The sequence below is a fragment of the Corapipo altera genome, unplaced genomic scaffold (assembly GCF_003945725.1).
Source record: "Corapipo altera isolate COAL_440 unplaced genomic scaffold, ASM394572v1 62, whole genome shotgun sequence".
Lineage (NCBI taxonomy): Eukaryota > Metazoa > Chordata > Aves > Passeriformes > Pipridae > Corapipo > Corapipo altera.
Window position 1 is genome coordinate 4193116 of NW_020884894.1, and position 26833 is coordinate 4219948.

Here is a 26833-nt window from a genome sequence, read left to right on the forward strand (position 1 = left end):
CCCTCGGGCACTGGCTGGTACTCCCCTGAGACCCCCTGGCAACCTTCGGTACCACCCAGACACCCTCAGCATCTCCCGGGAACCCTCGGGCACCACTTCGTAGCCTCTTGGAAGCTCTCGGCAACCCTGGACAATCTGCGATACCCCCCTGCCCCGTTAACCCCCGGTCACCCGCCGTTACCCCTTGGGGACACCCCCGGCACCTCTGGGGCACCCATCGGTTTCCCCCTGGAAACCCCCGGTAGACCCAAACAACCCTCAGGCACTGCCCGGTACCTGTCAAGCAACCCCATGGCTCTTCATGCTACCCCCCGGTGCCCCCAGCCCCTCACCGCTGCTTCCCCCAGCCCCTCTGCACGGCCCCGTGGACACGCCCGGGCATCCTGGTATCTCTGAGTACCTTCCTGTTACCACCGTGCATCCCTCCAGGTGGCCCCATGAACCCCGGAACCCTTGACCTCACCCCACCACTCCCCGCAGTAACACCCCCCCCCCCCCCCCCCCCCCCCCCCCTGCCATCTCCTGCTAATCCCGGTGCCTCCTCCCCCTCTGCTGCCTATGGCTGCACAGGACCCCCAGGCCTGCACTGGGACCCCCGGGGGGGACCATGTCTGCACCCCAACCCTGCTAGAGTGGGGGGGGTCCTGTGGCCCCCGAGGGACAGTGCCCTGGGGGGTTCCTGGGCTCCTTTATCCCCCCCAGCCTGGAGCAGCATCTCATGCACTGGGCCCCCATATAAGGCTCCCACCCCCCCACCGGGGCTGCCAGCACTGGAAAGCCAGCACTGCTTTCCTGGCAGGAGGCGGCCAAGGTCACTGACGCCACAGGGAAGGTCCCCAGCTGGCACCCGGGGGAGCAGCCAGTGCAGCTGCAGCCATGTCATGCTGTACCTTCACCCTCCTCCTCCTCCTCTTCCTCCTGGTGGGACCATCCCAATGGGGCCAGGGGCACTATACGGCCACCCCAGAGCCCTGGAGCAGAGCCATGTTCCTCCATAGTCCTGCAGCCTCACTCTCCATCCCGCGGGACAAGCTGACCTTCCCGGAGCACAGACACGGCCTCCAGCGGCAGAAGAGGGACTGGGTCATTCCCCCCATCAACTGCCCCGAGAATGACCCGGGGCCCTTCCCCAAGAAGCTGGTGCAGGTACATGGCCCCGAGGGGACACGGCATGGGAATGAGAGGCCCTGGAGCACCAGGACCCCTCTCACCCTTCTTTTCATGCCTCACCACCAGATCAAATCCAACAAGGACAAGGAGACCAAGGTTTTCTACAGCATCACAGGACAAGGAGTGGACACTATCCCTATGGGCATCTTCATCATCGAACCGGAGACAGGGTGGCTGGAGGTGACAAAGCCTCTGGACCGGGAGGAGAAGGATAAGTACAGAGTGAGTGGGACCTGGAGCAGGGGGGGACGGTCCTGAGGGCTGCACACAGGCTGACTGTGTTCTTACAGCTCTATGCCCATGCTGTGTCAGCCAACGGGCAGCCCGTGGAGGACCCCATGGAGATCATCATCACCATCACTGACCGAAACGACAACCCGCCCATCTTCTCCCAGGCAGCTTTCCATGGCTCTGTGCCAGAGGGAGCTGAGCCAGGTGGGACCACCGTCACTGCCTGAGAGGCAGTGCTGGGGGGATGTGGGGACAGCTCACCAATAACCACCTACTCCAGGCACGCCAGTGCTGCGGGTGCTGGCCACTGATGCAGATGATGCTGTGAGCTCCAACAATGGAGTCGTGGTCTATTCCATCCTGAGCCAGGCACCGGAGCAGCCTCAGCCCCGCATGTTCACCATAGACAGCAGCTCCGGGCTGATCTCTGTGGCCATGCCGGGGCTAGTGGCAGAGGTGAGTCCTGGGCTCAGCCCCCACCCAGTGCCCACTCCCAGTTCAGGTGTGACGCAGCCTCTCACTGCAGGCAGTCCCTGAATATACGCTGGAGATCCAGGCAGCCGACATGGGGGGACACGGGCTGCAAGCCACCACCACCGCCTGCATCACAGTGCAGGTGAGACACTGAGCCCCCCTGCTGCCCACCCAGCACAGATGGGGAGGGTGAGGCTGTGGTGAAGCCGGTGCTGGCTCTCAGCAGCCCCACACACCCGGCTGCCGCACCACCAACGCGCTCCAGGTGCTTTCCATGGTGGGAGGTGAGGCTGGAATGGCAGCTCCACGGCAGCTTCTCCTGGCCTGGCGCCCCATCTTCCCGCCGGGCTCTGGGCCACCAGCCCCAGGGCTGCAGCACTGCTGGAGAGTGGGTGCCAGTGGGGCTCCTGGGCACAGCTCCCAGTGGGAAGGCGCCCGTGCCGGCTCAGCCCAGTCAGGGAGGAGCACCCAGAGCTGCGGGAGCCTTGTGCCAGGATAGCGGCATCCAGCCACGCCAGCTCTGTGGGGAGAGGCTGTGGCGCCAGGAAGGGCGGCCAGGGCCAGGGATGGCGTTTTGTGCAGTGTCACCAGCCACAGGCCCCTGGCTGAGCGGGACCGAGGACAGCCAGGTAAGCTCGCCGGGGTGCCTCTCCGTGTCAGCCGGTGCCGGTGTCGGGCTGGCAGTAGGAGCTGGTCCGGCTCCAGGGAGGCTGCCTGACCGTGCTGGCTGCTGGTACGCAGCCCTGAGTTGTAGTCCCACCCCAGCCTGGGAGCTCCAGCAGAGGAAGGGGCCCAGCTGCCCCAACTGCTCTGACCTTGACCCCAGACAGCTCCAGAGAGCTGTCTGGGGGTCAATGTCCACCCGCACGTGACACTGTGGGCAGGGATGGGGCTGCTGGGACGGGGCTACTTCCTTGTTGGGTCCAGGCTGGCTGCTGCTGCCATACTTTGGCCCACCAGGACAGGCAGTGAGCAGGGAGCGTGGTGCTGCTGCAGGAACAGAGCCCTGCATTGCAGCAGGAACCAACCAGCACCCACACTATGGTGGTTGCAGTGCCTGGGGCTGAGCCCTGTGGCATGGGAAGGAGGTGGGGGCCCATATCCCAGCTGTGGGGCACAGCAGGGTGTAGGGGCTGGGCTATGGCACAGCCAAGGGGGAGGCACACAGTGCTGCCAGGACAGGTCCCAGGCCCCCTTCCCCCTCTGCTGCAGGCTGACAGCATGTCCGATGCGGGGAATGGCTCCCTGACCACCCACGTGCTGAACACAGTCACAGGGCTGCCGGCGGCTGGCCTTGTCATCCGCCTGGACCAGCTGGTGGAGCCAGGGCCACAGTGGAGGGAGCTGGCACAAAGGTAGGAGAGCTGGTGACACTGGAATGGGACAGGAATGCTGCTGCCGGTCCCCATGAGCTTGTTTGAAGGCTCCTGGCACAACCGGCTGCCCAGCCTTTGCCTGGGGGCTGCCGGCAGCAGGGCCAGTGCTCAGGGGTATGATCAGGGCAGGTTCTGGGGATACAGCAGGGCTGGCTCGATCTGGTTTCAGGCACACGGATACGGATGGGCGCTGCCGGCCCCTCCTGGCAGCGGGACAGGCCAAGGCCGGCACCTACAAGCTGTGCTTTGAGACAGCACCGTATTGGCAGGGGCTGGGGCACACCAGCTTCTACCCCTACGTGGAGGTATGGAGTGTGGGGAGCCTGGGGCAGGTCTGGGGCCACAGTCGGGCTTGGGGGGGCTGTAACCCCCTGGGCCTGGCTCTGGGAGGGGGATCCCCACCACTGACTCCTTGCTCTCCCTCAGGTCATCTTCACCATTACTGATCCAGCACAGAAGCTTCATGTCCCACTGCTGATCAGCCCCTACTCCTACACAACATACCGGGGCAGTTAGGAGGGCACGGCCTCCCCTCAGGGATGCAGGAACGATGGCACTAATGCCATTAAAGGCTCCAAACACCACCATGTGTCTCAAAAAATCACCTTCTGGTTGGGGAGTGAAGGAGGGAACCCCAGGGGCAGCCTGGTGTGGTTGGTGGGATGCCCAGAACCCTCTAGCTGCATCATGGTCCCCCTGGAGAGAAGAAGGTCCCAAAGATGTTCACTGGGGTCTGTTTAATGGCACAGAGCAGGAACAGGGCACAGCCCCACTTCCAGTCTGCCAGTGGGACCCTCAGTGCTGGCCCGTGTCAGGTGGGCACCGAAACAAGTCCGGCGGGGCCCTGCCCTAGCTCCTGCCCCGGCAGGGGGAAGGCCAGCGGCTGGAAGCCCAGGTTGTCCAGGGGGATGCCGAAGGCCGTCAGCTTCGCCTCAAAGGTCTGCAGCATGTCATTGTGTGCCTGTAAGGGGAGGGTCCCCGTCAGCCCTCCACAACCCAGGGCAGGGGCTTCCTGTACCCCCTGGTCCTATTTCCATCCCCCATACCACAGCCATGGAATCACAGAGTCGTTTGGGTTGGAAAAGGCCTCTAAGTCCAACCATTCCCCCGGCACTGCCAAGGCCACCACTAACCCACAAGCCCAAGTGCCACATCCACACAGCTTTTAAATCCCTCCAGGATTCCTTCCCAACCTCACCTTGCAGACTCGGGCCAGCTGGAGCTGCAGGTCCTGGATGGTGTCATTCTTGGAGTGGAGCACATCCTGTGGAAGGAGACAGGGTGTGAGGCCATGCTGCCCAGCCCCAGGGACATGGTGGCCATGCTCCAGGCGGGAGCAGTGTGGCACAGCACATGGAGGAGCTGCAGCGCCAGCAGAACATCCAGCAGCACGGCCTGGCAGGTGGCCACCACCCTGCCCCCTCCAACTGGCACTGCCAGGGACAGCCAGCTCCAGGCAGGGACAGGGACCTTCTGGATCAACACCACAGCCATCCTGGTCTGCTCTGCAGCACCTGTTACAGCAGCACCACCCTGCCACCACGGCACCGAGGGAATTACAGGGAGCCAGGCTCCCCAAGGCAGCTGAGCAGAGGAATTCGGGGACCCCAGCAGCTGCAGGAGGGCCTGACGCCATGACGCCATCCCAGGAATGTGTTTTCCTTCCACCTGCTGGGAGGTGACACATCTGCTGCCTGTCCCACAGCCATGCTACCCATTCCCAGGGCACTCCAGAGCTTTCCTGCCACCCCTCACAGTGGGGACCCGCATGGGTACAAGCGGAAGGGCACCGAGGCAGTGAAGCTGTCATTCCATGTCTGTGCCCAACCCACAGCCAGCGCTGCTCTCCAGCTCTGGCTGCGGCAGGCTGCAGGAATGTGGGTCTCTGGGCTCTTTGCAGATGTATTTTTAGCATGGCAGATGCCGCAGAGCCCCGGGATCCTGTCTGCACTGTCCCTTGTGGCCAGATGAGGTTCACTGGGTGCAACCCCTGTGCACAGAGCCCTCGGGAGCCACCGGACCCACCGCAGTCGGCTGTGTGGCAGCATGGGGTGTTGGCAGTGCCACAGGGCCTGGGGCCACGCTCCTCAAAACAGGCCCCATCTAGGGACAGATCAGTGCCAAACTCTAACACCCACACACTCCACTCCAGAGGCAGATCCGAGTGCCCCGCGGCACTGCACATGGCCCTGGGAGTGCCAGCATGGAGTGACATGGCAGCTGCAGCCACACAGGAAAGGGACTGGTACATTCTGGAGGCTGTGGGCACCCCACAGCAGGCTCTGCTCCCCAAAACCTGCCCTCGCCAGTCCCCAGTACCTTCAGCTTGTGCGAGACCAAGGACAGGGCGCTGGGGTCGAGGTTGGAGACTGCAACGACCTCGCCGAGCTCCACCTCCTTCTGCTCCAGGAGGCTGAGGAGTCCCTGCAGTTTCCGCTCCAGGAGCAGGTTCTTAAACCCCGTCTTCTGCTGCACCTCATTAATGGCTTTGGTGAACTTCTGGTAGAGCTCATCTCGCTCTGCCTGGACCTGTTCCAGGAGATGGCACAGCATGGTGTCACACCACCCTCAGGAACTCAGGGGGCACAGAGGGGCCTGCAGGAGCCTGACTGGGGTCTGCTTAATGGTGTGGAGCACAAACGAGGCAGCAACTGGTCTGGCAGCTCAGCCCAGCCATTCCCCACAGCACCTGCAGCCCACAGGGAAGGCAGGTGCTGCAGCACAGCTTCCTCCCTCCATGGTGCAGCACCTGTGCTTCTCCTTCCTCCTCCTCCTCCCCTCAAGGCAAGAGACACCACAACAGGCTCCCTGTGGCACTAATTCAGACTCCAGCCAGGGCCCCCCAGCAAAGGGGGGGTCTCTCCTTTCCTCCCCACAGCTGGCAGCAATCCCTGGCTCACAGCTAGTTAATAAGTGTCCTAATTGGGACACAGCCTCTCCTCCAAAGTCTATTTCTGAACGCTCTGAATCTGGTGCTGTCTTAATGATGGATTGTTAACGAGGCCTCGGATCAATGTTCATATTCCTGGGGATTTCTACGAATTGCAAATGAGCTCTCTCCCACCTCAACAGATTTATCTGGGTTAGTGGGGGGGAGAACTCGCTCTGCAGGGCTCATCCCAAGCCACCACGCCCAGACCAGCAGGGGAGCAACCCTGGAACTCCGGCAAGAGAGGCCCGTGGCAATCCCTCCCAGCTCTGCCCCACGCAGCCCCCCGTAGCCCGGGGGGCCCACTGGAGCGTGCACAATTGCTTAGCAAAGTACAAGGCCAGGCCTGTCTGCTGACCGTGGGAGAGGCTGGAGCTGGGAGCAGCTTTGTTGGGAGCAGCGGTTATCGCCCGGCTCGGGATTAGCTTTGGAAAGCCCTCGGCTAAGCACAGGCTCCGCTAAGCCCCCACGCCCTGTCCTCTGTAGAGGGTTTGGAGAGGGTTTGGAGAGGGAACGGGATGTCCAGCCCTGCCTGCAGCTCTCACCTTACTGAACCGCTGCTCCAGCACCTCGTGTTCCCACTGAAGGTCCTTCAGTTCCTTCTGGGTGACTTTCAGACGGGCTTTGGAGTTCTGTGAGCAGGAAGGGAGCATTAAGAAGCACGTGATTGTCTGGGAACTGTTGGGGATGTGTTCTAGGAAGGGAGGAGAGTGAGCAGCAGAGAAAACCAGGCCAACCCCACACCAACCTCTCTGCAGTGAGGGCTACTCTGATCTCTCTCTGGATCCCCATCTGAGATCCCACAAACACGCAGCTAAACGGAATGGGATTCACTTTGCCCAGCAATCCCAGCACACTGTGTGGCAGAGGCCACTGCTTTCCCTCCAGGAACGAGCCCAGGAAAGGATTGGGCTGGCCACGCACCATCAGGATCTCCTTGTCCTTATCATAGCGAGCCAACTTCTTCTGCAGCTCAGCCACCTGCTCCTGGGCCTGTTGCAGTGGCTCCGTCAGCTCCTTGTTCTGCAGCAGCACATCTGTCTTCTCCTTTTCCAAGACAATCTCCTTCTTTCTCATCTCCTCCACCTGCTCCTGTTCTTAGGAACACGAGTGCTGGCTTTTGAGAGCTGCCCGGCCCCTCAGAGACCCCCACCCACCCTCAGGACACCCTCCCTGCTCATGTGACAGTGTTCAGCCCACCAGCAGCAACCACATCAACACCTGGGAACTGCCAAATGACACCCTGGCAGGAGTGGTCCCTGGGTGGAGGGGTGGCACAAGGATAGGCAGTACCTTCAGGAGGCTGATGAGTGACATGTTTTTGGCAGTGATATCGTTGTAGTAGTTCTTGATGTCACCGAAAGCCCCCTCGTGTTTCCCCATCAACTCGCTGATCTGGTTGTTCTTCCTCTCCTCCAGCTCATGGATCTCTGTCTTCCTCCGCAGGTCCATCTCCTCCCGCAGTGCCTGCATCTTCCTGTTGTACTTGGCATCCATCTCTGGGGGGCACAAGGGGGCTGGGTGTGGGGGGGGCCTCCTGCAGACCCCATGCCCCAGCTCCTGTGCCATCACATCGGCATCGAGACCCTTGTGGAGTCCGGGGAGGGCTGAGCCCAGGAATGAGATCCTTGGAAAGAGGGCATGGAAAAGCCCCAAGAGGGCCTATCACAACCTGAAATGTTCCCTGAGGGGGACACTGGAGTGAGGACACAGCAAAGGCTCCTCCAGCCATCCCACCCCACAGGAGAAGGGCTGGCACTGCCACAGCACAGGGAACCAGGGAGGGGAAATGGCCAGAGCTGGGGGAAAACTGGCTGGAACTGGGGAAGAAAAGTGACCAAAATGGGGAGGGGAGAAAAACCAGCCAGAACTGGAGGGCAAACTGGACAGATTTGGGGAGGAAACTGGACAGAACTGGCTAGGAAAAACAGCTGGAACTTGCAGGAAAAACTGGCCAGAACTGAGGGGAAAAAACAGTCAGAACTAGCACAGAAAAAATTGCCAGAATTGGAGGGAACCCCCAGTCCACATGCGCTCGAGGTGCTGCTCAGGAGCCCAGAGCAACTCTCCCCATCCTGCTCCCCCAGGTTCTGCCTCTTCTCTGACCTTTGGCCTGTGCCTCGAAGTCGCTACGCAGCCGGGCCATCTCCTCCTCGTGTTTCTGCAAGGGAGAAGCTCCATCTTAGAGGAGAGAACCAAATCCTGAGTCAGCCCATCCCCAGGGATTCCCTCCTGCTCCCTGGGAAAGAATTCTGATCCCAGTGTTGGTGTAAACAGTGGCTTGGAGGTTCTCCAGCTGTTCTCACAGCTCCCCGCTGCAGGAGACGGGTCATCCAGAAATCCCTTCTCCCCATTCCTGGACCAGAAACCCCACCCCACAGAGTGAGCCAGGGAGGCAAGATCCTGCCCCTGCTCCCACCCTGGGGCTGAGGTGCCTCACAGGTGGCTCCAGCCTGGTCAGGGACGTACCAGGCAGAGGTTTGTCACCGCTGCCTCATTGGCCAACTCCTGCTCCTTCAATTTGATGTTCAAGGAGCGCTTTTCTTTCCACAGCTCCTGCTCCTGGTCCCAGTGATCCTTCTGGGCCCGCTTCAGGGACAGGATTCCCTCTGCCTTCAGCTCTGTCAGGGTCTCCTGCTGCTCATGCAACAGGTGCTTCACCTTCTGCTTGTACACCTAAGGACAGGCCAGAGACTGGGTGAAGGGTTCAGCAGGAGACACCTGGAGCTGGGATGCTGGCAAGACATTCCCAGCTCCTCCTCCTCTTCCCCTTCTTCTCCTCCTCAGAGCTGCTCAAGGCTCACATGGAGCCCTTCTCTCCCACCTTGATCTCCACTTGGTGCCGCTCCTCTGCCTCCTCCATCTCCCGGTCCCGGCTCCGCAGCTCCGCTTTCTTCTCCTCCAGCTCCCGGCGGGTGATGTCCCAGCAGCTCTGAATCCTGTTACACTCCAGCTGGAAAGAATTCCGCTCCTGTCGCTCCCGGTCCAGCTCTTCCCGGAGACGCTGGACGTGCTGCAGCAGCTGCACAGCCAAGAGGAAGAAACAGGTAAGGCAGAGGGGAGGCCTCTGGAGACTCCATGTCCCAAACCTGGCAGGACATGGTGGTTGTCATTGGGATGGAGCAGGGGAGGTCCCTGACTGAACCCAAGAGCCTCTGGAAAAGCAGTCACAAAACCTCATCCCACTTCCAGCACCCTGCGATAGGGTTCTGGCTCGCAGTATCCAGTAACACCATTCTCAGGTGTCTAAATACTCGAGGATCATAGAATTGTTTGAATTGGAAAAGCCTCTAAGATTAAGTCCAACCATTCCCCCAGCACTGCCAAGGCCACCACTAAACCATGTACCCAAGAGCCACATCTACATGACTCTTAAATCCTCCCAGGAATGGGGACTCCACCACAGCACTGGGCAGCTGTGCCAGGTCTGGACAGCCCTTTCCATGAAGAATTTTTCCCAATATTCAACCTAAACCTCCCCTGGTGCAACTTGAGTCTGTTTCCTTTGGTCCTGTCCCTTGTTCCCCAGGAGCAGAGCGTGACTCCCACTTGGCTCCACTCTTCTGTCAGGGAGTTGCAGACAGCGAGAAGGTCCCCCCTGAGCCTCCTTTTCTCCAGGCTGAGCCCCCCTCAGCTGCTCCTGGTGTTCCAGACCCTTTCCCAGCTCCGTTCCCTTTCCTGGACACGCTCCAGCCCCTAGTTCTGCCGTGAGCAGCCCAGAACTGACCCCAGGACTGGATGTGCCTCAGCAGTGCTCAGCACACAGGGCTGGAGAGCAGAGGGTAGGATGAGGTGGCTGCTCTTTCCAGGAACAGCAAGAACGCCCCTCCCCAGCCCAGACAGGCATCAGGCAGTGACACAAACCCTGGCTGTCACCCTCTGCCACCTGTTGTCCCCAGAGTCAGGCCAGGCGCCACAGAGGGGTTCCAATAGCTGTTCTTGGTGGCCTGGGGAATCTCTCACCTGCTCCTTGCTCATGTCCTCCAGGTCCAAGGCATCCACCACTGCTGGACCTTTCCCTTTAGTCGATCCTTTCTTTTTGGGTGCCTGAGGACAGGAAGCCAAACGCAGGAGATGACTGGGTGAGAGGGAAGCCGTGCTGCTCAGGTCCACCGTGCCAGCCCCGGAGCATCTCTGCTCTCACGGCAGGAACGGGGCCAGAGCAGTGACACGGAGCCGGAGGCCCCGCGAGGAGGTTGGAAGCCTCCGGGACCACCCAGGACCTCCGTGGTTCATGTGATACCGCTGCCGGCTCAGGTCCACAAAACACCTGTACCCAAAGTAATAGCTCGGAAGCGTCACCGCAGCGCTGGGAACGGCGCCGAGGGGCTCTGTACCCTCCCCGGGAGCGGAGCGGGCCGGGGCCCCCAGCCCTCGGGGCTCGGGCCAAGCCCGACCGGGGAAGGCCGGGCCCCACTGCTCCCCCCTGTCCGCACCCCCGGCTCCAGGGGACCCTTCAGCAGCCACCCTGGTTCTTTCCCCCGGGCCTGGGCCCGGGCCCGCTCTCACCATGGCGGCGGCCGCTGGCGCCGCGGTCTCCCGGCAACGGTCAGGCAGATGTCGCGAGAGGAAAGTGAAATCTCGCGAGAGTTGCGCTGCGGAATGACACGCCCCCTAGCAACGCCACGCTCCGCCCTGGCAACGGGGGCGGGGCCGGCGGGGGATCCGGGGCGGGATCGAGGGGACACCGGGGGGAATCGGGGGAGTTCGGGGGGATCAGGGGGACCAGGCGGATCGAGGGGGTCCCGCTGTGCCCAGCACAGCCCCGTCCACCCCTGCGCCCACCTCCGCGCCCCGGGCTGCCCCTGCGGCTGGAGTTTCCCGGCTCCGCTCCCGCACCCTCGGGATTCCCGCGGCACACCTGGTCCCCTGTGCCCCCCCGGTCTCCCCGGTACCCCCTGCGCCCTCCCCTGTCACCCTCCTGCCTCCCGCTCATCCCGGTGTCCCCGCCCATCCCGGTGTCCCCGCCCCGGTGTCCCCGCCCCCGCCGCGGCGGACAGGACCGTGCGGGCTGCGGGCTGGCACCGGGCCCGCCCCGCCCAGCACCGGCACCAGCACCGGCTCCGGCTCCGGACCCGGCCCATGGCGGCTCCGGCAGCGGCCGCCACCGCAGGTGAGGGCGGGGGCCCGGGGAGGCGGCACGGATCGGAGCGCCCATCACCGTGGAACCGGGCCGGGCCCCGCGGGGCGTGCGGGGGGAGCACAAGGAGATGTAGGGCGAGAGTGCAAGAGAGAGAGTGCAAGGGGAGGGGGCGCCGGGGGGAGGCATTGAGGGGGAATAGGGGAGCATGGGGCCGTGCTGAGGGTCCCCGGCTGCAGGGGTGGGGAGCTGTGGGGTGGGGGGGCCTGGACGGGACACGGGGATCTGTGCATTGAGAGTCTGGGATGGGGGAGGAACAGAAGAATACTCAGAATACAAGGTGCTGTCCAGGGGGTCTGAGGGAGCACTGGACTGCCCTGGGGACATGAGGGGCACTAGGATGCTCACAGGATATGGGGGTGCAGTAGGGTGCCCGTGGGTGCAGTGGGGTACCCAGGAGGTGTGGTAGAGTGTCCAGAAGGTCAGACGGAGTAATCGGTTGCACTGGGGACCTGGGGTTGCAATGGGGTGCCCAGGTAATGTGGGGGGACAGTGGGATGCCAGGGGTGTAGAAGAGCAGTGGGGAGCCTGGAGGGTGTGGGGGTGCAGTGGGATGCTCACAGGACTTGAGGGTGCAGTAGGGTGCTCACAGGACATGGGGTAGCGGTGGGGTACCCAGGGGACATGGGCAGCAGTGGGGTGCCCGGCAGACACCCCACACAGCTGCACTAGTGCCTGTGTGCAGAGATGCTCAGGGACAGGAAGGTAGCCATGCCAGTGGAGCTGGGGGGGCCCCCGGTGTTCGGGGGGGGCCTGCACCTGGTGATAGAGGCGGTGCCAGGGCTCCCCTGCACGCCCATCCCTCCCGCCTGTGCCTGTGCCCCGCACATGGCTGTGCCGTGGCTGCCGGCATGGGGCAGCCCCGGCCATGGCGCCGGGAGCACTGGGGGCACCAGGCCTTGGGGGGACAGTGCCACCGGGATAGGCCGCAGGTTCTGTGAGGTGCCCGGTGCCATGGGGTGCTAGTACCGGTGGCTGCCCGGCTCTGCAGTTGCCGTGAGTCAGCACACGGCGTGCGGGAGAGATCCCTGATCCATCCTTGCTCCCACCAGGCAGCCGGTGAGCCCAGGCCGGAGGGGGTGGTGTGGCCGGTGGCACTGCCGGTGGCGCAGCGGGACCATGCAGGCAGAGGCCAGAGGGGAATTCCGCGGCCGGGACCAGCGCACTGGTGGGTGGAGGCGTAGTGGGGATCGGGGGAGCTGTGCTCCTTACCGTGACACCGGGGCTGGGCACCACGTGGGCTAGGGTGGTAGGAGCGGGCAGCCCCCGTGTCCCCCCCGGGAGCGGTCTTCCGAGCCCTGGGGTGGGGTGGAGACCCAGTTTCCCAGCTGGAGAGAAGGTGCCAGCAGCACGAGGTCCGCAGTCCCACCCTGTGGGTCAGGATGTGGCAGAGCTGGTGTTGAAGCAGGGGTCTGTTGTTCTGCCGGTCTCCCGCAGCTCCATGTGCCAGGAGCAGGAACCCAACACCCCATAACGTCCCTTTTCCTGTCGGGCTGGGGGACTCTGTCCCTGCCTCGCTGTCAGAATCCTGGGGAGAGGGAGACAATGCCCATCCCTGTGCCGTGTCACCCTGCACCATGGCCGGTGGTAGCATGGCCCAGTGGTGGCACATGGTGCCAGGGAGCCAGCACTGACCTCGGGGGGAAACAGGGGACAGGGTGGTGTGTCCCCTGGTGCTACCCTGGGCACACAGGCTCCTCCTGACTTCAATGCCCACTGAGCCCCAAAGCACTACTGTGCCACCACCTTGTGCCACAACCACGAACTGTGCTACCACTGTGTGCCATGACCCTGTACCATGACCATGTGCCACGGCCACGGCCGCCTTGTCCCCACTGGCTCTTCACAGTGACAATCCTAGCACAATCCGCCCTTGTCCGGGCCCCAGCACAGGCTGTGCTTTGTCTCGCCGACACAAAGGGGCTGCGCGGGGAAGGGGCGTGGGGCGGGGAGTGGGGGCTACCAGCTGCCGGCATGAGAATCCTGGGCAGCTCTGCCTGTTCCCCCGGCCCTCCCGGGGGTCCCACTCCCCCTGGCCCCTCAGCTGGGCACCCCACGGGGGCCCCCGAGGGAGCTGCGGTCACCAACGTGGCAGGTGCTGGTGTGGCAGAGCTCGGCAAGGAGCCGCTGGCCCTGGAGCGCCCAGCGGGGACCCCCACCCACGGGCCAGCCCAGGAGACCCCTCGAGTCCCCCCAGAAGAGCAGGGTGGCATCCCTATCCCCAGCGCTGGCCTGCTGCAGGTCACTGAGCGTCGACGTGAGTGTGGCCCTGTGTGGGGTCCCTGCTTATCCCCAGAGACAATGCTGTCCCTGACACCCCCTGCCAGCCCCTGGGGTCCCTGCCTGTCCCTGGGGTCTCTGCCTGCCCCTGGTTCCCTGCCTGTCCACAGCACTCTCTGCCTCCTCCCGGGGTCTCCTGCCTGTCTCTGGCATCCTTTGCCAGCCCCTGGGCTCCCCTGCCTGCCCCTCAGGTCCCCTACCAGCCCCTGAGGTCCCTGCCTGTCCCTGTGGTCTCTGCCAGCCCCTGGGGTCCCTTCCTGTCCCTGGGGTCCCCTGCCAGCACCCAGCCAGTTGTGGCTCCCACGAAGCTTCTCAACCCCCAGCTCCCTGGGCCCCCAAGCACCAGACCCCCGACCCCTTCATCCCTCACCCACCCCGTGGGCGATAGTGGTGGGTCTCCAGCCCCCCCACACACACACGGTGCCCGCAGAGCCCCTGAGCAGCGTGTCCTCGCTGGAGGTGCACTTCGACCTGCTGGACCTGACGGAGCTGACGGACATGTCGGACCAGGAGCTAGCCGAGGTCTTCGCCGACTCCGACGAGGAGAACGCGGCCGGAGAGACTCCTGGCGGTGAGCGGGGGGCCCGGGGCCGCCGGTCCCGCTCTGTCCGCCGGTGCCGGCCCGTCCCTGACCGCCCGCCCACCCCGTCCGTCCCGCAGGGCTGCAGCCGCCGCCGGTGCCGCGGGCCGGGTACCTGCGCTCGCCCTCCTGGACCCGCGCGCGGGAGCAGGGCCGCGACAAGAAGCACCTGAGTGAGCCCGAGCTGCCGTCGGGACCCCCGGGACCCCCGGACGCCTTCCTGCCCGCCGAGCGCCCGCGGGAACCGTAGGGACAGGACCTGCTGGAGGACACCGGGACACGCCGGTGCTGCTCCCGTCGGTACCGATGGAGCCCGTCCCCGGGCGCAGGACTCCCGTTAGCCCGCCCGGAGGGCAGAGGCGGCCACAGCCCCGCGGGGGGAGGCACTGGGACCGCCCACAGCCGGTCACCCGCGGCCTCGGGGGGGAACCCATTCGGCCCCGCCGGGCCCCGGGGGGGAACCCATTCGGCCCCGCCGGGCCCCGGGGGCGGCATGGCTCCGGTTGCCGGGAGCGGCGGGTGGGGCAGGACGGGACGGGTCGAACGGCCCAGCCCGGCCCGACGGAGCGCGGCCGGTGCCGGTGCCCGCCCGGTTCTGATGTAGCAGCGCTGTGATCCGGTAAAACCGACCGACCGACACGCCGCCGGCCTCTGCCCGTCTGCGCCGTGGCCGGGGGGGAAAACGGGAAGGGTTGGGGTCACGGGACACCTCGGGAGCATCGCGGGGGGGGTTGTCGGCTGGTGCCGAGACAGCGCGGCCGCAGCCCCTCCCGGTGAGCGAGAGACTGGCGATGACCGCGGCACATCCCCAATAACGCCACACAACGCAACTCCACCCCACCGGGCGGCGCTGGACCGGGGACCGGCCCGGTGCGGGGTCGGTCCCGGTGTTCGGTCCGCTCCGCGGGAGCCCCAGCTCCTCCGCTGCCCCCCGCCGCCGGCCCGAAGCAGAAACACGAATGCTGAGTTGCGCAAAGAGGCTCGTTAATGCTACAGGAAACACCGGGAGGGAAGGGGGAGACACTGGCCCCGCGCGGCGCCCGGTCCCCCCTACCCCGCAACTTCCTTGGGGTTCGGCCCCGTTAACGGCGGTGCTGGGGGGAGATCGGATCCCAGTAGTGTGTGGGTGTGGGCTCTGTCCGGTCCCGGGGCTAGCCCTCCTGGCAGCACCCACTGCCCCGCGACAACGGAGCACCGGTCCCTGCCTGCACCCCATCCCTGCCCGCACCCCGGTTCCACACAGGGACGGCAGGAGCCGCTGTGGCGCCTTAACTGGATCCCAGTTAACCAGATCCTGGCTCCTCCGGCAGGGGTCCCCATTTTCCCAGGAACAGCTGGGGTCCAGCTGTGCCCCCTGGCAGCACTGCCGTTCCCACAGGCAGAGGGTCCCGGAGCCAGGGCCACCCCAGTACCCAAACCGGCATGGAGCTGTTTGTGTCTGTCCCAGGGGCCTGTAGTGGGTGGAGAAGAGCTGTGGGGCTGAGCCCCTCCACGAGATGAAACCCTCCTCAGGGCTCTCCCTCCGTGCCGGAGTCTTGGAACAGGGATTGCTTCCGCAGGCTCAGCCGGGCACACCGGGGACAGGTGGTGGAATTGTCATAGTAGCAGTCCCTGGAGGGGAGGGGACAGTGCTGTGTCACCCCCATGCCACACCCATGTGCCCCCATCCTACCCTGGTGTGTTGGTACCTGTGGAACACGGCAGAGCAGTCGGCACAGACCGAGGTGTGGCTGTCGAAGGGGAATAGCACGTCACCCTCCCGGCACAGCTCACACACGAATCCCTTGGCCTGGCAGCGCTGGGGGAGCAGGAGACAATGGTGACCCCACCAGTCACCCACCAGCCCCAGGGGGGTCTCCTGGCTCTGTCCCACGGCACGGGCTTACCTCGCAGTCCAGCTTGATGTGCTTGGCAAAGAGTGTGTGGATCTCAGTGAGGGAGCAGCCCAGGCGCCCGGCCTCGATGTCGATCAGGTCCTGCAGTGAGTACATCTCATCGTTCTCCACGAAGTGCTGCCGGTCCTGCAGCTGCAGGGGACAGGTCACTGTGACCATCACCGCTGTGTGACTGTCACCGACACACCTGGCCCTGGCCCCCTGTGGCCCCCCAGCACCCCTGGGCCTGACCTGCAGCAGCAGCCGTGCCTCCATCGCCTCCTTGCAGGTGATGAAGTAGGGCTTCATCAGCAGGATGTCCTGGCGCAGCTTCTGCGGGGCACGGGGCAGGATGGGGTGGGATGGAAATGGGATGGAAATGGGGACAGGAATGGGGATGGGTGTGGACAGGGATGGGACAAGGACAGGAAAAGGGTGGCAGTAGAAGCAGGATGGGGATGGGGTGAGGATGAGATGGGGATGGTGTGGGAATGGGAATGGGGATTGGGACAGGAGTGGGATGGGAATGGGGACAGGGATGGGATGGGAATAGGTACAGGAATGGGGACAAGAGTGGGAACAGGAATGAGGACAGGGATGGGATTGGAATGGGGACAGGGATGGGAACAGGAATGAGGACAGGGATGGGACAGGAATAGGACCAAGACAGGGAAAAGGGCAGTGGCAGGAGCAGGATGAGGATGGGGACAGGGTTGGGAATGGGATGGGGATGGGATGGAGATAGGAGCATGACAAGACCGGATTGGGTCAAGTTCATCCCTGTAGCAGTCTGGGCATCCTCTGCCCCAAACCCCCCATCTTACCTTTCTTTCCCTCTGTGGGACTCAGCAGGAGCCACCAGGGTCCCCCCACCTCCTGCTCACCCCACACTTCCTCCACAGTTTCACCCCTAGCCCCGTGGGGTGTCCCCTGCCCCTTGGGGTGCCCCCTGGATCCAGCACTCACTCGGATCTCCACCAGCTCCTCCACGTAGTTGAACAGCAGTGGGTTGATCTCCCGCAGCTTCAGCACCGGCCGTGACACCATCAGTGCCAGGTACCTCATACTGCACCGTGACACCTGCCACCACCACCGGGGCACCGTCACCCCTGGCACCCACCAGCCCTGCCACCACCACTCCAGGGACCCCTGGCAGGGACCCATTGCAGGGACACAGCCCTGAGGACATGGCCCAACCCAAGTGATCTCTACCCAGGGACCCCCATAGTCAGGACATGTCCCCATAACGTGGCCCCCCAAGTGACCTCTACCAAGGGACATGGCCCCCAGGGACCCCCATGACAAGGCACACAGCCCCCAAGTCACTTCTACCCATAGATGCAGCTCCCAGGGACCCCCACGACCAGGGACGTGGCCCCCCAAGTAACCCCTACCCAGAGCCATGGCCCCGTGACCCCCTGGGGTGCCCCCACCCTCTGCCAGGGGCACCTTGCGGGGCTCGAAGTCCCAGTTGTGGATGGCACGGGCAGGCACCACAGCCAGGTCGTTCCAGTGGCAGCTGGAGCAGTAGTAGAGGCCGGTGTAGTCGCACTGTCGAGCCTCGCTGGGCACCCCCCCTGTGGTGGTACGGGGCTGGCACGGGGCTGGCACAGGGCTGGCACCAGCACCGCCCTGCTTCCTGTTTGTCCCACACCATGTGTGCCCCTGGGACAGTCACCAGCACCCAGGGACATGGTGGGGCCACAATGTCACCTTCTCCAGCTCCCTATGGCTCCCAGCCCCACGTAGCCCTCGGAGCCCCCACTTTCAGCTCTCCCCAGCCCCACACACCTCCCACCTCACAGCCCCTCAGCCCCAGGCAGCCCTGGCCCCCCCCTTCCCCACAGCTCCACAGAGCCCCCAAGGGAGCCCAGCCTCACACAATTCCCAGCTCCCTCCAGCCCCACACAGCTCCATGAAGCCCCTGCCCCTTCACATCCCCCTAGCCCCACAGAGCCCCTAGCCAACCCCCTGAGTCCCTAGTTCCCCTCAACCCCTCCAGTCCCCTCAGCTCAACCCCTCAGCCCCCAGCCCCACAGAGCCTCCAGCTCCCCCCAGGCCCACAGAGCCCCCAGCTCAGTCCAGCCCCCCCAGTTCTCTCCAATCTCACACACTCCCCAGCCCCACAGAGCCTCCAGCCTGCTCCATCTCCTCAGCTCCCCCCAGCCCCAAGAACCCCCAGCTCCCCCCAGTCCCATCCAGCCCCCAGCCCCCCAGCTGCCCCAGCCCCCCTGGTGGTGTGGGAGCTCACGGAGGGAGATGGGGGCACGGCACTCGGCACAGCGGTAGTCCTGGCTGTCCAGCCCGCTCTCGGGGCAGATGCTGAGCTGGTACTCGGCGCGGTGGCTCACCTGGGCCCGCACGCAAGGCCGGCTCACCAGTGGAAGGCACTTGCTGTGGCACCGGTAGTAGCAGCCTGGGGGGCATGGGAGGATGTCAGTGTAGGGATAGGGGGGACAGGGACACAGAGGGGGTGTCCCAAACCCACCTGTGCAGGTGTACCAGGTCTGGATGAGCCCCCAGATGATGGTGCTGCACTTGTCACACATCTGCTTGACGCTCTTGCTCTTCTCCTTGTAGAAGCGATGTTCCAGGACCACCCGGATGTTGGGCTCGTCCTCGCCGGGGTCCTGCAGGGTGGAAAGGAGGAGGCAGAGAATCACGAAACTGCGGAATGGTTTGGGTTGGAAGGGATCTCAAAGCCCAGTCAGTCCCCCCTGCCACTGGCAAGGACACCTTCCCCTAGACCAGGTTGCTCCAAGCCCCATTCGATCTGGCCTGGAGCACTTCCAGCATGGCCCCTCCAGCAATGGAGGCCCCTCAGACCTAGTTCCAGTCCCACCTTCAGCTCCTGCAGCTTGAGGCGGAGGTGGATGAGCCGGACCACAGCGTCCTTCTGCCGCTCCGAGTGCTCAGGCAGTGCCAGGATCACCCGCTTGCACTCCTCAATGGCCTGGCGCAGCTGCGGCACGTCCGATGCCAGGATCAGCCCCTGTAGCCACCACCAGAGGAGGAGGAGGGTGAGTCAAGCTCCCCAAACCCTCCCCATCCCCACAGTGCCTACCCCACTCACCACAGGGCGGGAGAAGTGGTCCTCGGCCAGCCCCAGGTCCAGGGTGCCCTCAGGGTCCCCTGGGGTGGGATCCGGCTGCTGGGCTGCAAAGTGGGGTACCATGGGGGGGCTGAGCACACCCCCGGAATAGGGGGATACCATGGTGGGGCTGGGCCCTGCTGCCCACCCCAGTGAGTCAGCACCCACCTGGGACAGGGGATTCTTCATCGGGGCACTCTGGCTGCTCAGGGGTCTTGTTGAAGGGGTTAAGGTGGGCCTGGCGGAAGCGGGCCAGCCGCTCATCCGATGCCATTGTCACCGTCCTGCTGGGGGACAGTGTCGGGGTGACACTGGCACCAGCCCCCCACCTCAGCCACACCCCACCAGCACCGGCACCGACACTGTCACTGACACCCCAATACCATCACCCTCTCACAGGCACTTGCACCCTATCACCAGCACCCACATCCTGGTACCGTCACAATCACCCCATCACAGGCACCGATACTGCCTCAACGGCCGCAACACTGTCACCAACACCCTGTCACCAGCACTGGCATCCCAGCACCAGCACTGACACTGTCACCAACACCATGTCACGGGCACTGATACCCTGGCACTGGCACCGGCACATCGTCACGGGCACCGACGCCCTGTCACCGGCACCAACACACTGTCACCAGCACCGTCACTGATAAGCCAGCACCGACATCTCCTCACCGGCACTCACAGCCACCGATAGCCCGGTACTGGCACCGACAACGGCACCGACACCCTGTCACCAGCACTGACACCCCAGGACCGTCACCGACACCCCACTTCTGGCACCAACAGCCCGTCCCCGCGGACAGACCCGTTCCTCCGCCTCCCACGCCCGTGCCCCCGCCCTGCCCCGCCGCCACCGCCCGCCTCGGCCGACGGTCACTCCGTATCCGCACCGTCCCCGGCCCCGCGCTGTCCCCGCGTTGTCCCCGCGCTGTGCCCCCCCCGACCCCGCGCCCCGCGGAGTCCCCGCGCGCCCCCGCCCGCCCGCCAGGGGGCAGCGCCCCTTCCCCGCTCACCGCGCGCGCAGCCGCGCCTGCCCGCGCGCTCCGCCCCGACACGATCGCCCCGCCCCGCCGTGGCCACGCCCACAAAAAGCTCCCCGCCCACCTATGGCCACGCCCTGCCGCGTTGCTGCCCCCTGCCGGCCGGCGGACCAAGCGGCACCGCGCCCGTCCGGGCGGGGCCGCGCCGGACCCACTCTGTGCCCGCCCCTACAGCCCCCACCCCCACGGCGACACCCGCTCTGTGCCCGCCCCTACAGCCCCCACCCCCACGGCGACACCCGCTCTGTGCCCAGCCCCACAGTGACACCTGCACTGTCCCCAGCCCCGCTGTTCCCATCCCTACAGCGACATCGGCACTATCCCTTTTAGATCTCCCTAAAACCTCCAGCCCCGTTGTACTCATCCCTACAGCTTCCATCCCCCCAGCCCCATCATCTCTTGTCCCTACAGCCTCCATTCACAGAGCCCCTTGTCCCTATAGCCCCCAGCCCCATCATGTGGTGGTCCCCAGAGCCAGGGGGCTCAGGTCTGGGGGTGCCTCGGATCTCTCACAACTGGGTACATGCTCCCTGTGGAAGCACCCTGGGGTCTGCACCCCCACCACAGCTTGGGGGACAAAGGACCAACCCTGTCCTGGCACAAGGAGGCAGCTGCCACCCTCCACTCCCTCCCATCATGGAGAAAGGTGACAGTGGAGACAAAGGCACCATCCTCCTCGGTGGTACCTTCACCCCCAGATCTTGGGGGGTTGAACCTGTGGGGCAGTGCACAACCCGGGGGTGCCCATGGACTGACACAGGTGGACACAGGGGCATTGTCATGGCTTAGGTATGGGGGGTTCCCAAACCACCCCCCTCCTATGGGAATGGCTGGAGGGACTGAGTAGTGGGGGTGTCCTCTGTCCCCCTTCCCAGGAGTACAGACAGGTAGTACCCGGACAGCAATAAATTTATTAAGTATTCAAAAAAAATAATAGACACGAACCAGTAAAAAACGAAAAGGGGGGAGAGGCAGGACGGAGGGGTGGGGAGCCGAGCTGGCTCAGGGGGGCAGGGGGGCAGGACACACTGAGGGGATGGCAGGGGGGGCACCACCCGGGGGGTGCAGCAGCGCGAAGCCAGGGGGGCCGTGGGCAGCGTCGGGGGGTGGAGTCAGGCATCACTTGGCGCCCTGTGCCTCCGACTCCTCCTCGTCGTCCTCGTACATCTCACCCTCCTCCTCAGCTGTGGCATCCTGGTACTGCTGGTACTCAGACACCAGGTCATTCATGTTGCTCTCGGCCTCGGTGAACTCCATCTCGTCCATGCCCTCACCTGTGTACCAGTGTAGGAAGGCTTTGCGGCGGAACATGGCTGTGAACTGCTCTGAGATGCGCTTGAAGAGCTCCTGGATGGCTGTGCTGTTCCCGATGAAGGTGGAGGACATCTTCAGCCCCCGCGGCGGGATGTCGCACACAGCCACCTTGACATTGTTGGGGATCCACTCTACAAAGTAGGAGCTGTTCTTGCTCTGGATGGCCAACATCTGCTCGTCCACCTCCTTCATGGACATGCGGCCACGGAAGACAGTGGCCACAGTGAGGTAGCGGCCATGGCGGGGGTCGCAGGCAGCCATCATGTTCTTGGCATCGAACATCTGCTGGGTGAGCTCGGGCACGGTGAGGGCACGGTACTGCTGGCTGCCACGCGCTGTCAGCGGGGCGAAGCCTGGCATGAAGAAGTGGAGACGCGGGAAGGGCACCATGTTGACAGCCAGCTTGCGGAGGTCAGCGTTGAGCTGGCCAGGGAAGCGCAGGGAGGTGGTGACACCGCTCATGGTAGCTGAAACGAGGTGGTTTAGGTCACCGTAGGTGGGGGTGGCCAGTTTGAGGGTGCGGAAGCAGATGTCGTAGAGTGCCTCGTTGTCGATGCAGTAGGTCTCATCTGTGTTCTCCACCAGCTGGTGGATGGAGAGTGTGGCATTGTAGGGCTCCACCACCGTGTCCGACACCTTGGGGGACGGCACCACACTGAAGGTGTTCATGATGCGGTCGGGGTACTCCTCCCGCACCTTGCTGATGAGCAGGGTGCCCATGCCCGAGCCTGTGCCCCCACCCAGCGAGTGGGTCAACTGGAAGCCCTGCAGGCAGTCGCAGTTCTCGCACTCCTTCCGCACCACATCCAGCACGGAGTCCACCAGCTCGGCCCCCTCCGTGTAGTGCCCCTTTGCCCAGTTGTTCCCGGCACCGCTCTGCCCTGGGAAAAGAGGCTCTGATTGCCATTGGCTCCCCGCGCCCTCGCCAGAGGGCTCTGGGGAGGGGATCCGGGCTGGGACTGCGTGCTGCCGCCGGCAGCACCGGGAGATCTGACGCCGGGGTGGGGTGGGAAGTGGGAACCGCAGAGGTTTGGCGGCATGCCAGAGGTGCCAGGCCCCGCGGCATGGGAGGGGAGTGCCTGCTGAATGCCCCGGGGATGGTGACAGGTCGGGCGGGGCAGGGGACTCAGGGGACTGGAGGGGACAAGGGGGGGGGGCGGTGTCCTCCTCCCTCCTCAGGGACCTACCAAAGATGAAGTTGTCGGGGCGGAAGAGGTGGCCGAAGGCACCTGAGCGCACACTGTCCATCGTCCCTGGCTCCAGGTCCACCAGGATAGCACGAGGCACATACTTGTGAGCTGAGAGAGACCCCGTGAAGGAAGGGTATCTGCTGCCGCCCCACCCCGACCCCCAGGGGTGTCTCCCAGCACCCTGCAGGGTCCCATGGGGCTGGGCACACAGATTGTGTCCCCCCACAAATCACAGGGTCTCATGGAGTGGATGCATGTCTCAAGCCCCACCCAAACCACAGGGTCACATGTCTGCCCCCCCCCCGGCCCCCAACCCCCTGGGGTGGGAGCACGTGTCATGTCATATTCCCCACACACAACAGGGTCCTACAAGGTGGGTGCAATTGTCACCCTCCCCCGAAACCACAGGGTCCCACGGGACTGTGTGCACATGTCATGGCCCCCCCCCACACCACAGGGTCCCATAGGGGTGTGTGCATATGTTATGCTCCCCCCCCCCCAGACCACAAGGTCCTATGGGGCTGCATGCACATGTGCACCCTGCCGCTCCCAAACCACAGGGTCTGAAGAGGTGGGTGTGCACCAGGGTCCGACAGGGTTGGGGTAAAGGTGCTGTGTGTGTCCCCACCCCACAAATCACAGGGTCCAATAGGGTGGGTGTACATGTTGTTCCCCTCCCAAACCACAGGGTTCCATGGAACTGGGTGCACATGACTCCCCCCCCACAACCCTGCAAACCACAGGGTCTCACGGGGTGGGTGCCCTCCTAGACCCCCATGGGGTGGGTACCTCTATCTCCTCCCCCTCCCTGCCCCAACAGTCCCAGCTCCTGCTGCACTGGGGGGTCAGACTGGGGTGCCCCTCTGCAGCCCAGGGTGGGGGTTCCAGGTTGCCCTTCCAGGGTGGTGCTGGAGGGGGGTTCGCTTACAAGAGGCCTCATTGTAGTAGACGCTGATGCGCTCGAGTTGCAGGTCTGAGTCCCCCACGTAGTTGCCACTGGGGTCGATGCCGTGTTCATCGCTGATCACCTCCCAGAACTGGGAAGGACAGGGGGCTCAGCAGAGTGGGGTACACTGAGACACCCCCAAAACCCCGGGCAAGGCAGGGAGCAGTGGGATCCCCCCATCCCTGGCCAGGACTGGGCAGAGCAGTGGACACTGGGACGCCACAAACACCCAAATCCTTGAGCAGGGTGTGGTAGGGGCATTAGGATCCCCCAAACCCTGGTCAGGGCTCAGCGGGGCGGGGGACACTGGGATTCCCCAAGCCCTGGTCAGGGCGTGGCAGGGGCATTGAGACCCCCAAACCCCGGTCAAGGCAGAGCAGGAGAGGGTGCACCAGCACCTCCCAAATCCCGGGAGAGGTTCAGCAGGGCGAGTGGCACCGGGAATCCCCAAGCCCCGGTCAGGGCGGGGCAGAGGCACTGGGATCCCCCAAATCCCGGTTGGGACTCAGCAGGGCGAGTGGCACCGGGACCCCCCAAGCCCCGGGTGGGGTGCGGCTCCGGGAGGGCGCTGTCCGCGGTGCTGACGGACAAAGGCGGGGGGCGGGGGGCGCGGGAGGGGGCGGGGCGCTTTGTCCTCCCGGTGCGGCGGGAGCGGGGGGAGGGCAGGGAAGGGGAGGGCGAGCCGGTCTTTGTCCGCCGCCCGGCTCCGCCGCGGCGGGCGGGGCGGGGCGGCGCCGCCGTTACCTTGGCGCCGATCTGGTTGCCGCATTGCCCCGCCTGGATGTGGACGATCTCCCTCATGGTGCGGCCGGGCCGGAGCGCAGCGGGACGGGAGCGGGCAGGGGCCGGGAGCGGAGCGGCACCGGAGCAGAGCGGTACCGGGAGCGCGGGGGGCGGACCCGCCACCGCCACCGCCTTTATAGGCGCCCACCGCCGCACCGGGACGGCCGCTGACGTCACCGCCGCCCGCAGCCAATCAGCGGCCGCCGCCGCAGCGCTGCAACAGCCCTGCGGCACCGGCACCGCCCGGGCCGCCCCGCCCGGCCACGCCCACGGCCACGCCCACGGCCGCGCCACGCCGCGGCGGAGCGGGGAGCCCCGGCAGCCGCGGGGGGCACGGCCAGGGGGCACCCCCTGCACCCACCGGGAACGGGGACACCCCGGGACCCATGGGGGCATCCTGGGACCGCGCAGCATCGTCGGGAGCATCCTGGGGCGCTGGCGGCGGCGGCGGCGGCGGGGTGGAGGGGACATGCATACGGGACACCCCCCAAACTGCGTCCCATAACGGGGAAACAGGGACAAGGGACGGAGAGGCCAACCCGGGTGGTCGGGTCGCCAGGAGCCCCCGCGGCATCGGGGACAGGGCTGGTGCCAGTGCCGGGGTGGGCGGCGGCGGGCGCGGCCCGAGAACAAAGACGACAGGGATGGGCCCTTTGTCGGGGGCGGCCCTGGCCGCCCCCCGCGTGGAAACCAGCCTCCCGCCACCCTGCCGGTTCCTCCCGGTCCCAGCCGGTCCCCACTGGGAGCAACCGAGCTGGGAGTAGGCAGGGAGGGGCCGTATCCCCCCGGGTTGCCCGGGGCTGCCCGTTGCCAGCCATAGCGTCACTGCAAAGAGCCTTTATTGGGAACCGCGAGCTGCGAGCCCGGACGGGGGCATCCCGCGGCTCATCCCATCCATTCACCGGTCCATCCATCTGTCCGTTTCGGGGCGGGGGTGGCCGTGCCAGTATCGCGTCCCGCTGCCTACCAGGAGCATGTCACCACCTCCCGCAGCGTCCGTCGGAGCTCTTGGCTCCGGAAGGCATAGATGAGAGGATCAATCACCGAGTTACAGATGATGAGGATGAGAAAGAGGTTGAAGTAACTGAAGAAGCAGGTGCAGAAGGGGTTGGTGGGGCAGATGACAATAAGGATGAGGTGGAAGAAGAAGGGCCCCCAGCAGACGAAGAAGACCCCCAGGAGGATGGTGAGGGTGACGGCGCCCTTCAGGCTGCCACCGTGGTGGGCAGTGGGAGGCTTCTGCTGGCTGGAGATGCTGTGGAGGTGGTGGCGGGCCAGGGCAAACATGTGTATGTAGAGTACCAGCATGAGGATCAGCATGAAGAGGAAGAAGCTGATGAGGCAGAGGAGGATGGTGTTGCTGTGGTAGTAGGTGATGAGGACGGTGCTGGAGATGGTGCTGGCCAGCCAGATGCTGGCCATGGTCACCACGGCCCTCTGCAGCGTCATGATGCTGTGGTAGCGCAGGGCGTAGAAGATGGTGATGTAGCGGTCGACAGCGATGACCCCCAGGAAGGAGAGAGAGGACACAACAGAGCTGCAGATGAGCATGTCGATGACGTTGTCCATGTGGCGGACAATGCTGGGGCGCATCACCAGCACCCCATGCTCCAGCAGCAGCATGAAGAGCATCTCCGCCAGGTTGCTGATGCTCACCAGCATGTCAGACACCGCCAGGCAGCAGATGAAGTAGTAGGTGGGTGAGTGCAGATTTCTGTTCTTCAGGATGGCAGCCACTACCAGCAGGTTCTCCACCAGGCTCACCAGCCCAAGTGCCAGGAACAGCTCATTGGGAATGTCCAGTCCCTGGCACCAGCCGCTGCTGGCTCCGACTGTGGTGTTGCTCTGGTTGCCCTCACTGGCATTCCAGGGCTCGCGCAGCAGACGCAGGGGGGCCAGCGTTGACATGGCCCCTGCCTCAGCCCCGGGGCACCCTGTGGCGCCCACACACCCCCCCCGAGCCTCCGTTGTGCCCCGCCAGTGCTCCTGTGGCACCCGGCGGCAAGGCCAAGGGGACACAGAGGAACTGGGGATGGGAGGTGTGGGGTGTGCCGGGGGTGTCGCGTGCTCGCTGGGACCCCCCGGTGTGGTGGCCACCCTCTGCGCCAGCGCTGTCCCACGTCCTACACCCGCCGGCCCAGGGTGCTGAGAAGAAAGGGCCCTTTCTCTGCCCCATTTTAAAGCCGACTCTCATGGCTCCACCTCCCGAGGAGGGTGGGCATCTGCATGACGGTGGCACCCTGGCAGCGAGTTGGGCCACTGCCAAGGCCAGGGCTGTCAGACCCCCAGGATGGCCCCGGGCGACGTGACTGCTTGAGGTCACCATGTGCTCAGGAGTCATAAATGCCCTGGGAGCGTCCCTGGGGTCATGCACCGTGGGGGGCTGTGTGCCATAGGGGTCCTCTG

At 64.8% G+C, this 26833-nt stretch overlaps 5 protein-coding genes across 8 annotated transcripts; 2 read left to right on the top strand and 3 right to left on the bottom strand.

The window, feature by feature from the left end:
• Positions 1-159: 159 nt before the first annotated feature.
• Positions 160-3835, top strand: LOC113948702 (cadherin-1-like). The gene is made up of 9 exons (XM_027646495.1): positions 160-429; positions 999-1146; positions 1237-1392; positions 1461-1605; positions 1682-1861; positions 1932-2017; positions 3088-3230; positions 3421-3556; positions 3678-3835. Exons 1-9 carry the CDS (start codon positions 302-304, stop codon positions 3765-3767), a joined length of 1212 nt encoding a protein of 403 aa, XP_027502296.1. The 5' UTR covers positions 160-301; the 3' UTR covers positions 3768-3835.
• Positions 3836-3840: 5 nt separating this feature from the next.
• Positions 3841-10799, bottom strand: GAS8 (growth arrest specific 8). The gene is made up of 11 exons (XM_027646490.1): positions 10690-10799; positions 10144-10227; positions 9005-9202; positions 8650-8856; positions 8287-8341; positions 7474-7679; positions 7105-7272; positions 6726-6812; positions 5571-5780; positions 4450-4515; positions 3841-4212 (listed from the first exon to the last, which is right to left on the bottom strand). The coding sequence occupies exons 1-11, from the start codon at positions 10690-10692 to the stop codon at positions 4063-4065; spliced, it is 1434 nt and encodes a 477-aa protein (XP_027502291.1). The 5' UTR covers positions 10693-10799; the 3' UTR covers positions 3841-4062.
• Positions 10800-10804: 5 nt separating this feature from the next.
• On the top strand, positions 10805-14626 carry DBNDD1 (dysbindin domain containing 1). 2 transcript variants are annotated; one of them, XM_027646496.1, is made up of 5 exons: positions 10805-11293; positions 12373-12488; positions 13416-13577; positions 14031-14171; positions 14261-14626. In XM_027646496.1, exons 2-5 carry the CDS (start codon positions 12440-12442, stop codon positions 14428-14430), a joined length of 522 nt encoding a protein of 173 aa, XP_027502297.1. In that variant the 5' UTR covers positions 10805-11293; positions 12373-12439; the 3' UTR covers positions 14431-14626. The 2 variants fall into 2 exon arrangements, with proteins under 2 accessions (XP_027502297.1, XP_027502298.1); XM_027646497.1 differs by having other exon boundaries at positions 10826-11293; positions 12377-12488.
• Positions 14627-15147: 521 nt separating this feature from the next.
• On the bottom strand, positions 15148-20206 carry DEF8 (differentially expressed in FDCP 8 homolog). Of its 3 annotated transcripts, none has more exons than XM_027646491.1 (12): positions 20168-20206; positions 19314-19429; positions 19128-19210; positions 18897-19046; positions 18543-18684; positions 18306-18470; positions 17504-17631; positions 17021-17134; positions 16307-16387; positions 16067-16207; positions 15869-15978; positions 15148-15791 (listed from the first exon to the last, which is right to left on the bottom strand). In XM_027646491.1, exons 2-12 carry the CDS (start codon positions 19417-19419, stop codon positions 15689-15691), a joined length of 1323 nt encoding a protein of 440 aa, XP_027502292.1. In that variant the 5' UTR covers positions 19420-19429; positions 20168-20206; the 3' UTR covers positions 15148-15688. The 3 variants fall into 3 exon arrangements, with proteins under 3 accessions (XP_027502292.1, XP_027502293.1, XP_027502294.1); XM_027646492.1 differs by lacking the exon at positions 20168-20206 and adding an exon at positions 19843-19861; XM_027646493.1 differs by lacking the exon at positions 20168-20206 and having other exon boundaries at positions 16067-16156; positions 19314-19503.
• Positions 20207-21085: 879 nt separating this feature from the next.
• TUBB3 (tubulin beta 3 class III) lies at positions 21086-26406 on the bottom strand. Its single transcript, XM_027646949.1, has 6 exons — positions 25395-26406; positions 24921-25263; positions 24389-24778; positions 23627-23735; positions 22696-22806; positions 21086-22389 (listed from the first exon to the last, which is right to left on the bottom strand). Exons 1-6 carry the CDS (start codon positions 26333-26335, stop codon positions 21314-21316), a joined length of 2970 nt encoding a protein of 989 aa, XP_027502750.1. The 5' UTR covers positions 26336-26406; the 3' UTR covers positions 21086-21313.
• Positions 26407-26833: the final 427 nt, after the last annotated feature.